Source organism: Typopeltis vanoorti, chromosome 2 (genome assembly GCF_054136105.1).
Source record: "Typopeltis vanoorti isolate ZY-2024b chromosome 2, IOZ_Tvanoo_1.0, whole genome shotgun sequence".
In the NCBI taxonomy this organism is placed as follows: domain Eukaryota; kingdom Metazoa; phylum Arthropoda; class Arachnida; order Uropygi; family Thelyphonidae; genus Typopeltis; species Typopeltis vanoorti.
The window spans coordinates 44571634-44589391 of record NC_143550.1 but is presented as its reverse complement, the minus strand read 5'-3'; the positions used below and the strand labels follow the sequence as shown (position 1 = coordinate 44589391).

Genomic DNA, 17758 nt, shown 5'->3' with positions numbered 1-17758 from the left:
GGTGTACTTTATAGAAGAATGTTTTGTATTTTGGTGATATTGGAAGTCGGAAAACTTTGCTAAGCACCGGACTTAGCCTAATTTCTCCTTTTCTTATTTCCCTGTGTTGGGGAGGTGGGAATGTCACTTGACTTAATGTTTTATATAGTTTTCTTGGTTTAATTGTCAATAAGGTTTCGGTATCTGAGTGTTTCATTATATATGTGTACCCTTCGGCTATTTCTTTGAACATTCTCGGGCTTGGTTTTTTTATATCTAGAAGTGAGCTTATAAACCTATGCGGCAAACACTTTTGTAAGAATGTTGCCGCATAGGCATGATAGGTTTTGTGTGTGTGCTCGGGCTGCTGTTATTGCCCTGCCGATGAGAGTTTTCAGATGGATGATTAGCAATGCTAAACCTCCAGCTTCAACTTCATGGAAGAGCGTTGATCTGCGCATCGGTTCATACTGAGAGCCCCAGATGTATGTAGCGCAGAGCCTGTGTATTTTTTCGGCCCACCTTCCGTGATACGGGGTGTTGTGTATCTTGTACCACAGGCGAGATGTTAGGTAGATGTTGCAAACCCGGGCCCTTCCTCTGACGGACAGCTGTCTAGGGCGCATTGCATTAATTTTCTTCTTTATGCCGTCATGGAGTTCTTTCCACTGTTCTTCGTGTGATTCTGAGCTTCCGATGTTGATGCCCAGAACTGGTATGTAATTATTCACATGTATTCCTGAAGGAATCCTTGGTTGGTTTTCCCACTTGCCAATTATTTTGCAGTGGGATTTTGCCAGATTCACATTCAGTGCTGAGGCTTTGCTGAAGTCTTTTATTATTTTGAGTGTTGTGTCCAAGGATTTTTGTGTTCCTAGTGTTAAAGTGACGTCATCAGCATATGCCAAAATTTTGGCGTCACTTTCTCCGTGTATATGTGTTCCTTTGATATTGTTGTTTGTGTTTTCTACTTTCTACTTTCTACTGAGCTTTCTAATGAGCCACTTTCTACTGAGCTACACAGGCTCTTAGGCCCTGCTTATTTGGAGGTCTAAAGTATCTTGTAAAAAGTTTCATGTTTTGGTATCTAGAGCAGGGCTTCCGGATTATAAAAAATGAAAAAAAAAATTATAATTTGATCCTGTTTTAAGTGTATCTCTTCTGATTTTAAGTACTTGGATATCCCTGTTCATTAGGTATGTTTATATATATATATCTTGTTTTTTTTTCCCGTAGGCGTTGATGGCATTGTTTGTTCTATCATCGAAAGATGGATGGGTGAATATTATGTATACCGGTTTAGATGCAGTTGGAGTAGATATCCAGGTAAGAACGAATTAAATTTTGATCGAGCATTTTTATGTATCTTAATGCTCTTTATATAACATTTTTATTCCTTAAAATATAACTGAGGTCTTATCCATAATTTTTATTATAAATAAGACCTCAGTTCTATTATGGAAAAGTTAAACAAGGTAAAACTGTGTTTAAACTCGATATAAACTATATTCTTTAAATTCGACATTTCATGAATGTTTAAAAATGCACATGCGCATTTTGCAAAAACTAGAAGATGAAAAATTTGCTATCAATACTAAAAACAAAAGTTTACTATTATTATGTCATTTTTACACGATAAGATGGAGAGCGTATTTAAAACATGGTAATATTATTACTTTATTCATTTACATAAAAAAAATTATAGCTACAGTCGATCGAAATATACTGCATTCACGTGTGTAAGATATTCCGCATTCTCAGAACAGTCCTAATTTTTCTTTTGTTATATGTTACATATTGCTCTGGTTTAGTTCTCGGATATCTTTCTGAAATATTTCTTGTAAGTTCTATTGTTAAATTCCACATCACGCGAGCTATTCCATGCTGGTAACCAGACACGTCTTTTGACTATTGCTCTATAATTCGGCGATATATCAAAGATGATAATAATTTCAAAACGTGGTTTGAAATATGTAGAGGTCGCAGTAAATCTTTTGCCATTTTATATGCTAACGAAAATGGAAAAGAAACTACACGACAAACTTTGCCATTTGCATGTTGCTTATAAGATGTGATCATCCAAGATTTTTTTTTCTTGCTCTTTCTTTGATTTATGCCATTGTTTCAGAAGGATCTGGTAATATTCAAGCAAGCAGTGTGAATATTTTAAGTGTCAAATAAAATTTGACACCTAAAATAACATTTTAGGTGTCAAATAAAAGTATCAAACAATTTCATCAATGCATTCTATAAGTCGGTCATTTTGTCTTTGACCTTTATGTAAATAATTATATATCGTAAAATTCATTAAATGTATTATTATTGTTGTTGTACATAAATAATCAGATTACCATCAAACGGTAATTTTAAACATCATTTTATTTTATTTTTTTGTTTGTTTGCAGCCTCAGGAAAATTACAACGAGTGGAGATTGCTGTTTTTCATTTCCTTCCTCCTGTTGGTCGCTTTCTTCGTGCTAAATATGTTCGTTGGAGTTGTAGTGGAAAATTTTCACCGTTGTCGCGAAGAACAAGAACGCGAAGAAAAAGCTCGAAGAGCTGCTAAGAGGGCAAAGAAACTCGAAAAAAGGCGACGAAGTATGCAACAAAAGGGTCGGTAGTTAGATTGAGAGTCTGGCTTTGGCTGTACGGCAAGGCTAAGTGGCTATAATGCAGAGGCTCTTAGAAGTAACAAAACTGCTATTGCTTCAGCTTTTTAAAGCAGCACCAATATTCGTTAAAAGCACTTTCGAATTCAGCTGATTACATAAAAAATCCTTACCAATTAATTGCATGCATCGGGAATCAGCCTTTTGTTAATTATAAGATGGTAGCAATATTTTTTGCACTGTGATTATAATTTTCGTCATCTTTCACAAATATCCTTTTTTTTTTAAATATTATTGTTCACTTTATTACTCAATTATTGTTCAATTATTAACAGATCCTTCCTTTCTATTGGATCATCTTTTCAATTGTTGAACTTTTAATTGTGATGTCACTGATGAATTCGTCTGTGTTTTGTATAATATAATAAAAACCAATTTTTAATTCTACAAAATATCTGTCATAATATGATAAGGATAACATATCTATTCTAGCATTGTTTGCTTTCAATTTAAAGTGTCTGTATGTTGAATACAGTGAATTCTGCTTTTCCGTGTACAGCGTTGAGTGAAGGAATACCGTAGGATTTTTCCACCGTAGGATTTTTTGGATTGGTTTTTTTCAATCATCGTATGCATGCAATTTTAGCCAAGTAATTGATAACAGAAAGTAGAAATTCTACAGAAAACTTTTATCAGGCTTATTTACTATGTATCTTTAAAAATATCCCATTGCACTTCTTTATTTGGTTTGAGTTCAATTTCGTTCGATTGCATGACCAAATAAGCACAGTTGACAATTTTCTCACTCTTTATATAATAGATAATATCGCTACTCTATGAAAAAGTATTATAAATTGTTTAAACTGTTTTCTTTTCAGTGCTTCACAGATTCACACAGGGTTATTTCTTTTTCCATATTTCAATTAATTCTTCAAGATTCTATCTTGGCTCTTTTTGTATCATATCAGATCCACCTAAATGGTCATAACAAACCGTTGCATAGAGGCTAATAATGCTGAATTAATCACCATGAAACGTGCCACTGTTTCTTAGCCTTGTCGTCAAACTTCATCTTAACTACCCATATTCCACTTCTCCTTTTTTCTTATTCTGTATGCTTTAACCTTTAGTTCTTTTTATACCTCTAAGGGCATTGCTAAAATAGTTTGTAATTAAATTATAGAAGGTTATGCTTTAACTTACGTAGCAGTTAAAAGTATGAATAAGCTTTATTTTCTTACCTGCTGAATCCATGCTGATGTATTCAGCTCTCTGTTCTTTCATCTTCTCTCATTCTTCAATATATTGTTGATGTTCTCTCACATAAATGGGAATTCTGTAGATATTTCCATAAGCGTTTTGATCTTCAATTTGTAATTCTACCATGATCCTCTAATATTTTGAAACTTGAGTAGATATAAGTGACAACCTGCAATCATTCAAAAGACATGCCAGTATGTAAATCATATACATATTGTTATTACTGACACAAACCTAAGGTTGAAAATAAATAAATTTACTAATGCCTTTAATTCCCCCCCCCCCAAAGGAAATTGCAGGCTGTTCAATCCAAACTAACATTTTGAAGATTGCATTAACCAATCATTGACAGCTGACCGACAGATATCATTGATTTTAATAGTCATCTGAAAGGGAGATTGCGTCAGACAACTACCGCCATCTCGTAGTGCATAACTCTAACACTATATATTTGTCCTAATAATGTGAGTTCTATTGTCAGTTTTCTTGTGTTGGGCGTTTAAAAATAATCGACTAAATTTAACTGACATTATTTTTAATTTAAATTGCACGAAATTCATATATTTAATTTTGTTGTGTGGGAATCTATCGTATGATCTACATCGTGTTATTTAATAAATATATTATTTAATTTATTATTTTCTAAGTCTCTCTCTCTCTCTCTTTCTGTGTGTGTGTGTGTGTGTGTGTGTGTGTGTGTGTGTGTGTGTGTGTGTGTGTGTGTGTGTGTGTGTGTGTGTGTGTGTGTGTGTGTGTGTGTGTGTGTGTGTGTGTGTGTGTGTGTGTGTGTGTGTGTGTGTGTGTGTGTGTGTGTGTGTGTGTGTGTGTGTGTGTGTGTGTGTGTGTGTGTGTGTGTGTGTGTGTGTGTGTGTGTGTGTGTGTGATCTTTAATGGTAAATAATTCGTGGTGTGAAGGAAATATAGGCTTTTATGTAGAGAGACACTTTTTTCTCCTTGGGGATGGGGCTCTCTATAACAAAGATAACACAGATCTTTTATTAACTTTTTGGAATAGTTTTCCTAGAGGAATATCCGCATCTTTGAGTGCCTGTATGTAAACGTTCATACACTGATAAAATATGTCAAAAGACAAACCATTACATATTTAGTAAAAGACCTATATTCATATCTGTTCCAGTAGTATTAATTTTGTAATAATTTCGTTAACAGTTTTGTTTTTAACACACAGTTTTATATCCCTCTTATAATCATAGATAGATATAAGTTACATAAATCCTTGCGTTAGCAAAGCCCTCAATCTTTTATTTCCAGTTTTCATATTTATTTGTTGACAACCTCCTCCTATCATATTATGTGCCATCGTTCCCATTTTTATTTAGATATTTATGTATTTTTTTTTTATCTTTCTACCTCTCAAACTCTCCTACCTCGTAGACACTACTCCTATCGCTCTGTTTTCATCTACTTCACTTTGTTCTTTCTCTCTTCTTTGTGAGCTCATCCTCTCCCTGTCTTTCTCTCTCTCTCTCCTCCCTACGAATTTCACATCTTTTTCTTCGTTATATTAACTCCCTGTATATACTCTATAGGATGTTTCTCTTTATCATTGGCCAGAAGCCAGGCTCTATGGATAAAAAAGTACGTTAGGAATTGTTTTGTTCTTGGTTATATAAGAAAATGTTTTATAGAAATAATAATCACATTTTGTTTCAGATTTTTTGGTGATTTATAAGAAATATGAAAACTGCATTCAATTGCATGAATTTCTTTTAGAACAATACCAAGGGAGAAGTTGCTGTTGTCAGTAGTTAAAAAATTGCCGTGTCTGTATATGAAAAGAGGTTCGTCTACAGTTCTCAATGTTTTGCTGTGAACTGTTTTCAATTTTATCCACGTACATGAGTTACCAGATGTTTTAGATTTTCAATCAACGATTAAACTTCATGCAATAAATTTGATTATTAACCTACTATGAATGATTATTTTAATTGAAACGTAAAATTTCATAACGGTAATCAACCCCCTAAATAGACACTTGACCACTCTTCTACATACATAATAGATACGAAACTAATTTGTAGTCTGTGGTTATTATACAACATCATTAGTTATAGAAGTGCCCTGAAAGCTCTTTGTAAAGCGAATCCCTCGATATCATCTTTATTCAATGAAAGCGACCTTTAGTGAAAATAATTTTCTTTTCTGACTGTTGTTTAAATCGTATTAACTGTAAAATAAGCCCCATGAAATTTTATTTCCTTCCCCATTAAGAAAACTGTCAGTTTCGTCAGACATTTATAAACATAGCACTCCTAAACACAATATTCGAAAAGTTGTTATTAAAATCCAGCTTCTCTAGAATTAGCATCATTGCTAACTCTAGAGAAGCTCGGAACTATGTAGAACACAATGCATCAAACACTTGACGTATCAAGAAGTGAAAAACGTTAAGCGTTACAGTCACAATGACTGATCACGGTCATTATGATGTTCTAAATACTTTTTAGCCATTTTCTTTGACAGCGTAAATTTCCTGTCTTTCAAACAACAATACACGTTATACTATTTCACCCAATGCATAATTTTAATTACAACACATGAACGTGGCACAGTAACAAATATATTCAGACAGTTGAAAAGATAGGATATTAATTCATAACAAAATTTTCTTGTAATTTTTTTTTTTTTAAATATATTACAAAATTGGAATTTTTTTAGCCAGATTAAGATTTGAAGATACGCAATTAATACCAAATATTATTATTATTTATTTTATTTCTCTTTTTTTTTTTTTTTGCGTCGTTCTAAAGAAATCACATTGTTTGACTATTATCCTGTTTTGAGGAAACTACCATTACATGCATAATATAAAAATAATCATTTCTCTTAATTGAACTTGATATTGCTCTTATTTTATAGAAATGCGGGAACCTCCATATTATATGAATTATTCCAAGCCTCGTCTCTTTACTCATAATATTATTACCAGCAAATACTTCGACCTTGCAATAGCTGCTGTAATTGGTCTCAATGTCGTAACTATGGCAATGGAGTTCTATATGATGCCTTCGGTAAGCGTTACATGCTTCTCCAGATTATATAACAAAAAATCTTATATTTAAAGAAAAATATTTTATTCTGTTTATTTCTTTTCATTTGTAAATAAAAATGAAATTGAGAAACATTTTAAATGTTAAATGCTAGATTTATCATTTTAATATCAGTATAATTGTTTGCGATATTATTCTTTTACCTTAATTGTTTGCGATATTATTCTTTTACCTTAATTGTTTGCGATATTATTCTTTTACCTTAATTGTTTGCGATATTATTCTTTTACCTTAATTGTTTGCGATATTATTCTTTTACCTTAATTGTTTGCGATATTATTCTTTTACCTCAATTGTTGCGAATTAAATATTTAGTAAAAGGCGTGATCAAATTTACGTTAAAGCAGTTATGTTATAATTTCATGTTAAAAATTACATGAACTTTTTATACCTCGATTTCTATAATTGTATTTCACGTAAAGAATTGTTAATGTTTCCGATAATTAAAAGAGTTCAAATTATTTCATTTTAAAGCGGTGAATTATTTATAAGATAAAAGATAACCCGTAGGAAGATAAAATACATCTTTCCTTACCATAACTGCTGCCATCTGTCGGACAAAATATTAAACTGAAAATGAACAGTCGATAAAAATATGTTCGTTGTTCACAGAAGTGATTTTTTTCAATAGTTTTTTTTTTCTTTTTGTATACACTTAACATACTATTATTCTGCATTAATTTTTACGTATTTTAAGTTTACATTAGCATATAACAGCATTTTAATTGGCTAAAACGATGTGAACGGAAGTTCTAAGACATGAAAATGTCTCCGAACTGTTGTTCATTACGCATATTTGTTTCTGTGTGATGACAGAAACATTTCTCTCGTATGGCAGTAAGTGACAATTTAAACTATCATATTTAACTCGTAGGAAATTTAGAAGGAAATTAAAAAAATAAAAAAGTAAACCCACATCATCTCTAAAATAAAATTTTCTTTAAATAATAAAGGTAATATTTTACAATATAATTTGTTAAATCTACTTTCAGGAGCTGGAATATGCCCTGAAAATTTTCAACTATTTCTTCACTGCAGTATTTATTCTTGAAGCGGCAATGAAAGTGATTGCATTAGGAATACCACGATATTTGAAGGACAAGTAAGATATTTACATTTTCTTAATTTACTACGCTTAGTTCATTTAATAGCCTATATTACAACTTCCCTGTTACAACTTCATGGAGAAACCGTTATCAGTATATATTAAGTGTGACTTGTCTCCGCTCTTATACGCATATATGAGATCTAAAGTCAGCAAGACACAGCGCCTTTCAGGTGATCGTGTTAAAGATCGTGATCTTGAAATATGCAATAAATACGAAACAAGAGATAAAAGCGATAAAAATAAGAAAGAACTAGGAAACTCGAAAGAATGCGCAGACAGAAAAAACCTTAACTGTGACATAATTCTTCACGTTTCTATAATAAGACTGACGACAGAAGTCGATCTAAAATATTCAGTGAAGCATGAATATTTTTAACCGGATTTTCCATGACTACTTAGGCATTATCTGTTATAAGATATTTGAAGCTAAATTCCATCATAAATCACCTGGTGCTGTAATGTTTTTCATTGATCAGTGGGCGAGAGCAACTTTTCGTCTTGTATGAATGAGATACGTTATATTTGTTTCTTTAAGTGCACTAAGATAAATCTCTTTCTTTAATATTTTCTTCCAACACCTCGTTGTTTATGCATTGACGAGGAACAACCCATTGAGGAGGATACTACTGAGGAGAAGGAACTTATTGAGGAGATAATACTGAGATGTAGCAACTTATTGAGGAGGATAATACTGAGGAATAATAGGAGGAGCAACCTATTCAAGAGAATAAAATTGATGAGTAACAATCGATTGGGGAGAATAATATAGAGGCGTTGAAACCTCTAAGGGAGTTGAAAAGCCACTGATTCGATGAATTAGTACTCTCGTTCTCCTAAGTGATAGCCACGAGGACTTTTTAGTTAAAATCACTTCAGAGAAATCCCAAAAAATAAAATTTCCGAAATATAATTATAATGACCACATTTGTGCAATATCAATTGTATTAATCTTCCCACAGAGCTGCAATGTACATGAAATATGCATGAAATTATCTCCTATTATTAATATTGTGTGCAATGTTTAAATAATAAACTTCAATGATATCATATGATAATTAATTTATTGCAATGAACTCAAGAAATTGTTCAAGTATTTATTTTGTAGGCCCCCTTTTTTTCATTGACCGTAATTCACATTTGATATCAGAAAATGAAGAATGAAGTTTATACATAAAAGATTACGTGAATCAGAACAATGATTAAAAAATATAACATTTATAAAGTGCTCGAGCGTTTATTGATTTTTTACGACAATTCACATTATGGATTCGACATTTTTCGTGGTGATTCCATTTTAATACCAGTCTTTTGGTTTACCTCATAACTGTCAATTTTAAAATTGTATTAAAATAATAAATTCGCCTTATGCACTTGTATACTCTATGAAGTCAACATTTTTCAATGAAGTTAACGATATGGACTATTTTCAGATGGAACCAACTGGATGTGATAATTGTTAATCTGTCCATTGTGGGAATAATCCTGGAAGAGATGGAGTCCGACTTGATCCCTATTAATCCCACAATCATCCGTGTCATGAGAGTTTTAAGAATAGCTAGAGGTAAATTATCATCAGAATACTATCTACCATAACTTTTTATATTTCAATGTTCAGCATTAAGTGCTTCATGTTTAGTGTATTTTAAATCATGTATAAATGCTTGAATATCCGAGGAATTATTTTATTATTATTAATTATTTATTTAGTAAATTTAGAAAACTATTACGTTGACAGATGATAAAACGAAGAGAATAATCTGATGTTTCTGTAATAATTTTTTTTCATCCCACAGAATGGGCAAATTGACAGAACACGTAGTTACATATAATCGATGATTTCGTAGCCTTAGTTTCTTCCGCTGCAATTCTAAACTTTATCAATAACTTCAAATTCTCTGAACAGACACTTTCTTCCTCCGAACCTAATATGGGCTTAATTCAACATGACATTTCTGTTTTCTCAACAGGTTTTCAAAGGATATAAATTGTGTTAGAGGTCAGAAAATAACCATTTAAATTAAATGCTTGCTAAAGTTCAATTATTTTGAGTTCAGGCAGTCGGCAAGTTTAGAGGGTATGTCCAAAAGAAGCACTTACCAAATAAATTAGTCCCGAAACAGTGAGGTATGTCTTCCTTATCTCAACTTGGCAGTCCATGAATTTAAATCCCAGATTATAAAGTAGGGTTATTTTATGCCTGGAGATATTACCGTTACATTTGCTGGAGCTCCTCTCAAATCTGAAAACATTCTTTATAACGGCTTGTATTAAATCAATTTAAATAAAGATGAACTGGACGTATATTGAATACTGTTCAACACATGCATCTTATAATTTACAGTTTCTCAGAACTACAATTTTAAACACAATTTTTCATGTTTTTCATAATCTTAAACGGAAAAACATGATAGCCCGTAACTTTTCTTCACAATTTATATATAAAAAGGACCGGAATAAATGATATTTTGAGGAAACCGCTCGTGGGCCATATAGATCCTATTACTGTGACATTACTAAGCTTACTTATTAGAGAATTTTCTTCAATTTATTTATAAATACTGTTCTTGTTTGCATCTTAAAAGAAAATTTTCTTAAATATATATATTTTTTTTTTTTTTTTTGTTGTTGTTGTTGTCATGAGCTGTGGATTTATTATTTCATCCCATCTTTCAGTATTGAAGCTACTAAAGATGGCTAAAGGGATCAGAGCTTTGCTGGACACTGTCATGCAGGCGCTTCCACAGGTTGGGAACCTCGGTTTACTTTTCTTTCTTCTGTTCTTTATTTTTGCAGCTCTGGGTGTTGAACTCTTTGGAAGACTTGGTAAGTACTTACTCCATTGCACTATTTGAAGATGTTATTTAAGCAAACTTACGGTGAAAGAAATGATCAAAATATTTTATAAAATTACTTGACCTAATATACTATTAAATACAACGCATTACGAACCAAACGTAAAAGAACTCGAATTATTATTGCAGTAATACCACGAAGAACTTCTACTATTGCCACCTTGCTTTTGAAAAAAAAAACCGTACGTTGCAATGATCCGGGTTGGCTTGTTGGCCATGCGAAGTGTCATAATTATTGGATCAAAAGTTCAAAGGTTATTTGAATGGAACAGACTACAGTGAGACCTACTAAGCGTATTTTAATCAAAATCATAACTGCTGTACTCGATCGAATATTGTATCGTGGATAATTGCCTTTTATTTATGAATATTCTTTACATACGGGAATATATCCTTTGCTTTTTTGTTCTAGGTGTTTATCATCACTTTTCAAACCCCCCCCCCCTCTCGTATATTAAAAATTACGACTTTGTTTCTTACATCAAAAACTGTTAACAACATATCCAGACAGACGCTCTGCAACGTCCACAGAAAAAAAAATAAAAATAAAAAATAAATAAACGCTAACAGTAGAACTAGGGATTGGTTTCTTTCTCCACTAAGGTAATTCTTTCACTCACTTTACTTAATATAAACAACACCGCTGTTGTTCCGCATCATTCTTATTCCGCAAATCTGTCCCTTAACATTTTTATTTTAAGGAACTCAAGTTATTGAACTCAGGAGAGGTCAGTAAGAGCGTTACGATTCAATGGAAAAAAGCTGCTTACTATAATCGCAGAATTTAAAAGAGGACTTTTGTGTTTTCAACAAATAGCAAGATCACTTGGAATTTTTACTTTTCTTTGTTTTTTATTGTTCTCACAACTAAAAAAAAATATCGTTTCACGTTTATAAGTGGGTGATCATTTTCAGATTACAATTTCGAAATCCTTAAAGCGATTCTTCCACCCTATTCTAACGATGATGTGGGTCATTCTGCGGCAACCAACTGAAAGTGATTTACTTCTTTTTTTTGTTTGTTTGAACTAAATAAAAAATAACAGTAGAATGAACATCCAGTAAAAGAACGAAAAAAAAGAGTGCAAAAAAACGCCTATAAATCATCTCATTTAATCAAAGTTTCTTTGGCGAAGAAAACGTCTTCGAATGCTATTTCGAACAATATTCGATTCAGAAATAATGGAGTCATCCACTTTTTTTCCACAACGTACAGACAGTTTATGGTGTAAATGACTCATACTGAATGACATGTAAGGTCTCTTTACGTAAGTGTTTCAAATGGAGTGAGAAAAAAGAAAATACGGAAACGAAATTGGACTATTTCAAGAATAAATAAGAAAACCTCAGTTTAACAGAACTGACTCCGAAAATAAAGTTCGTGTCTAAAATTCTTAGGAAATTAGTATTATTTTTCTGCGTTTCACTGTGTTTTGAGTACTTAATTTCCAAGTACTCAAAACACAGTGATCAATGCAGTCATTTGTATTTGTTACTTATAAGAAAACATTTTTATTGCTTCGTTCACATATACTGGTTTTGGAAATATTTCCTTTTCACCGTGATTTATATGTTATTAAATTTCTTACGTATAAAGGAAAATTTCTTTGATTTGAAATTCAGGGATCCCAAGAAGAATTTCAAAAACAAAGAGTTTAAAATAAATTTCGTGTGATGATACTGCGTTCCCCCTTTTTACGGGAGTTCACAGTACCATCTAGTCCCCCCAAATTTTATCCGGGCTCCGGGACCGGCATAGGCTGACGAATCAGATCTATGGTTGGGTCAGTATTCCTGACTGTAATCCGTGTGTTCTCAGACCGGTTTGCGGGATGAAAAACACCAAATAAACTGGCGGGAAAAACCCTGCTGTCCACGCCAGGCTAATTTGACTATGGCAGATCCTTAAACTCCTCACGTTGACGAGAAATGAACCTAGGACACTCCTTCCCCAGTAATATGGTTACGAAGCGCAAAGCCATTAGGCTAACCGCGCGGACAGAGTCCGACTTGACTGTGTTATATTATTATGTTTCATTTCAATTTTTTTTATTATTATTATATATCATGGTGAATCACTCCAAAGCTTTACCAAGCAAATGTTGAGTGATATACGTAGACAATCATTCATGTCATTTCCAAAGAAAACAGAAGAGTTAAACCCAATCTAAAAAGCAATAACTTACTTGGAATACATTATGAATTTCCAAATGTGTTATAAATTGTCATTATTTCGATGTACACGAATGATTGATATCTGAGTATTGTGTTGTGAGATAAAAGATATTAGTTTTATATCACAATAGCTTGTTTCATATCGACAAAAACGCGTAGATCGGTTCAATCCTAAATAGCAGCTTACAACTTTCCACTCTTCAAAATCCTTCACCTTTCCACTCTTCGATGTTTGATAACTTCGGAAAATTTGTAGAGTTGGAGGACCCGGATCATATGATCTTTAATTCATCTACGGTGCTAAATACTGTTTATCTCCCCCTATCTAATATTGTGTGGGAATAATAACAGTGAATAATGAAAAAATTAGTTGCAGATGTTTATTTTTTGATGACGTGTGTAATAGTAAATGAGAACTAGTACAACTTAATATACGAGTTGTCTCATTATAATTGCAACAGTGTACTGCATTAAGTAGGCGTTGTTTTTCCAGTATAAGGATTTTTGATGGATTTTAATGATCTTATTTGTCATACTAAACAGTGTGACTATATTAAATATACCACAGCATTTAATCATGAAATATGAAGGAAGTACCTCGAAGCGCTCTTAATTTTGCGTGCGGGTGTGTGTGTTAAATGGTTGAAGTTCAAAGTTTTATGTGAAAAGTAACTTTGATTTGAAATTGTAATTAGTATTTTTATGTGTAGTTCTACCCAAAGATTTTTTTTAAAATCCAATAATACATTCGATCAGTGTGCAGACTAAATATTTTTTTCTTTATAAGTGGGATGTGTAAGACCACCATCTCAATAAGTGGGATTGCGGTCTCTCACCTAAAGACAATAACAAACGTCCTTGCCATGGCAGAACTGGAAAACCGCAACCTGTTTGAGTATAGAACGGATACACTAACCACATTGCAAACCAGGACTACAATTCATTTCTATATTTTTTTTTTTTTTGAAAATCATTCTTCTGTTAAATTAATATGCGATGAAAATGAATTCGATAATAATTTTCTACTCCCATTCACTTGAAAACGTTTTCAAAATGTTTACTTTTAAGGTAATTATTTGTATACTGGAGCTTGAGGTGGCTTGAAAAAAATTTCTATATTTGGTGTCCAGAGTAAAATCATCGAATTATCTATCCTCAGCTCGCCCTAGGTATTACTTTATAGATATGCAGACTTTCGTGGGTGGAAGTTAGATTAAACGATTTAGAATTTAGATTCACATTCGTCATAGAATAAGTCAGTCTAGATCACTTCCATTTTGCTTCGGACTATACAAGAATATATCAATACCACTTCCACTTGTGCCATCTTTATCTAAATTTCTAACTCACGTTAGGATTTTATATTATTTAATTCATTAAAAAATCATCTCCACAAAATTAATAGCTATATTACTCCGATATAAATTAAAGATACCAAGAAATTATATACTTGGTTTACTCATTATCATAGTGTAAGCAAACAGAGTTTGCGCCTGAAGTATCTTTCAGGACGGGCAACTCGTGGCAAATGTGATATAACTTTTCATCACTTGCCTTAGTATCCCATAATGCAAAGCACATCTCCTTGCGGGCGCATGTATAATGCTATGCATTATGAGAAGGGTCAAGACCCTGACCGGTTTCGACCTTTATTGAGGTCTCATCAGTGGGAGCCAGACCCGAAGGTGAGATACCAAGGTTGAAGTAATGCAGAAGTCATATTTTCCTATATTATATTATATTCAATTAAAGATATCAAGAAATTATATACTTGGTTTAATACATTATCCAAGTGTAAACAAACAAAGTTTGCGCCTGAAGGTGGTCGGGGTAGTGACCCTTCCCATAATGCATAGCATTATACATGTAAGCAAGGAGATCTGCCTTGCATTATGGGATACTAAGGCAAGTGATGAAAAGTTATACCACCTTTGCCACGAGTTGCTCCAGTCCTGAATGATACTTCAGGCGCAAACTTTGTTTGCTTACACTTGGATATTGGATTAAGCCAAGTATATAATTTCTTTGTATCTTTAATTTATATTATAACCAAGTGAAAAACTTTCAACAAATATCATTCCGATGTTTTTTTCTTTTCAGAATGCAATGACAACTACCCATGTGAGGGTCTGGGTGAACATGCGCACTTTCGTAATTTTGGCATGGCTTTCCTCACACTCTTCCGTGTGGCTACTGGGGACAACTGGAATGGGATTATGAAGGTAAGTCTTCCATAAATGCTGTTGTAAGTTATGCGATCTAATTCTGAAATCTGTTATTTTATTCCAGAATGAATTACTGTATTATTTTCAGAAATTTTATTTAATTAATTCACTCAACTTAGAATGAATTTATCTTGTAACACCAGCTATGTTAATATTTGATTTTTTTAACGAAATTTTCAATGTATGAAGATACATTGAAATAAACGAAAAAAAAAAAATAAACGAATAGCTAAATAAATTCTTATAAGCCAAAATGTTATGACTAACTCTCCTGGCAATGTGTTGGGTCTCCTTTGGAAAAACATAATATCGCGTTTTGTCTTGCATTGACTGCAGTACATCAGGAGAGGTGTGCTGAGGTAATCTAGACAAACAAACTAGACAGAATAATATCCTGCAAGTCAACAATCGAATGAGGTACTGGCCTCTACCGCAGATGCTGTATTCCACATGATCTGACAAAGGTTCTAAGGGATTAACATTAGGAGAATTAGGACACCAGTTGAACACACGGGAAGTTTGGATATGTTCTTTGAGCCATGCTTGCATAACGCGTTTCATGAAAACACTTGTTGGAAGAGTCAGAAGATCCATCGAATCATATTGTCATTATGTAGGGAGGTCCGAAACTATTCCCAGCTAAGAACTAGCGCTCAAGATATGTTCAGTGGGGAAGAGATGACTCAGTGATGTGCATAAAAACAATCCCCATAACAGGATAAACTCAATGCTGGTCTGGTTGGCTGGAACAGGTTACATGGTCATAATTTTGGCTCATGAGTGCACATTCTGTTTCCTTTATTTTAGCTTCCTTTTTTCTTTATCTTTATGTAGCACTTACATATATCTGTAACATATGGCAATAATAACCCTTGATGGCATTATTATCTTTAGTACGTTTTTGTTCATAATAAGTTTGATGATAACTACAATTGTGTTCCGCACATTAATAGTGTCACATTAATTAATAGCATTAAAATTATTCTTATTAGTCACTCGAAACTTACAAAATATAATCGTTATAATCGCGTTTGAAATTTTTATTTTTTAAAAATAAATTCTTCGCTATAAAACACATCTTACAACAAGCTTTAATTCCGCATTCCTTTAAGAATCAAATTTCATCATTTTGTGGATGAAAACAATGTAAAAATAACAATTGAAAAATATGTCCTGAAATTTGTTATTTTATTTATTTTATTTTTATTTATCTTTTTCTTTTTTTTTTTAACTTCATCCTGACAATATGTTTATGGCCTGATGACATTAAGAACCTCGGCCTTAAACTGCATCAATATAAATCACAGTAAAGCTATTTATTACCACAATAGTAATAAAAAATATCTTCCTTTTCTTTGTTATAGGATACTTTGCGTGATAACTGCGACAAATCTAGTGATTGCATTAGTAACTGCTGTACATCGAAGATCGTCGCTCCACTCTATTTTGTAATATTTGTGTTGATGGCTCAATTTGTTTTGGTGAATGTGGTTGTTGCGGTGCTCATGAAACACCTGGAAGATTCTCATAAACAGATGGATGACGATCTGGAGATTGAAGCCGAAATAGAGCAGTTGCTGGCAGCCGAAGAAGAAGAAAAGAAGTTAGCAGAAATGGGCGAAAGAAAAGTGCACGTAAGAATATATTCTGTTTTTCTATTCAACATCAACATCTTAAAACACGAACTTTTAAACTCGATATTGTGTGAAATAGGATTTAAGATTTCCACTTATCTTTTTTTTTTTATATAAAGATAAAAAAATTATTTTTATAGATATCTTTATCTTTATCATTTTTTAGAAAGATAATATGGAGAAAATATACCATCAGTGGTTTTGATGATATATTTTTAATGCAGAATTTAAACTTGTTTTAAAATTTAAACAGCTGAACTGTTCCTCCAACTAAATATAGTCGAATATCGTTTAATATAATGTATGAAATTCTCCATTACTGTTTTGCATTTTCAATATAAATAAAAGAACTACAGAACACTCACCAGAGTGCTAATATTAGTTGCTTTCAGCGCATGTCAGGTGATTCTGAATAATACTGTGCGTGCAAACTAATGCATTCAACAATCGTGCATGAGCTATCTGTTAGCTAATGTGGAGTTACATTTAAATGTGTTCTAGTAATGGACAGGCTTTTTAAGTTATCCGCTATAAAAATGAAAAACAAATAATAATAATAACGCCTTCTTTTCTCTTAGGAATGTCGCCGTAAACATCGAAAAGTCGTTGTGAGCAAGCCAGTTGTTCATCATCCAGTTGTAAAAATGGCTTCGCTTCCTGCTAACTTCATTTTTACATTTATGAATGGCGATGATGGTAATGTATGATTTAATTTTTATTTGTTTGAACGATGTCATGATTATTAACCCAAATCATTTTCCAGATACTGATACTGCTTTTCTTTTTATGGATAAAATTTATAAATTATTATATATTCAAATGAATATATACATGTTAATAGTAAA

General features: G+C 32.5%; 1 protein-coding gene across 1 annotated transcript in view; it reads left to right on the top strand.

Annotated features, from left to right (window-relative positions):
• LOC150108976 (voltage-dependent T-type calcium channel subunit alpha-1G-like) overlaps nucleotides 1-17758 on the top strand; it is a 123403-nt gene that overhangs the window by 101404 nt on the left and 4241 nt on the right. Inside the window, exons 26-34 of the mRNA XM_090401369.1 lie at nucleotides 1216-1305; nucleotides 2385-2577; nucleotides 6729-6880; nucleotides 7912-8021; nucleotides 9458-9588; nucleotides 10701-10850; nucleotides 15155-15276; nucleotides 16644-16913; nucleotides 17492-17609. Of these exons, the coding sequence (XP_090257495.1) occupies nucleotides 1216-1305; nucleotides 2385-2577; nucleotides 6729-6880; nucleotides 7912-8021; nucleotides 9458-9588; nucleotides 10701-10850; nucleotides 15155-15276; nucleotides 16644-16913; nucleotides 17492-17609 (1336 nt within the window). The remainder of the gene's footprint in view (nucleotides 1-1215; nucleotides 1306-2384; nucleotides 2578-6728; nucleotides 6881-7911; nucleotides 8022-9457; nucleotides 9589-10700; nucleotides 10851-15154; nucleotides 15277-16643; nucleotides 16914-17491; nucleotides 17610-17758) is intronic.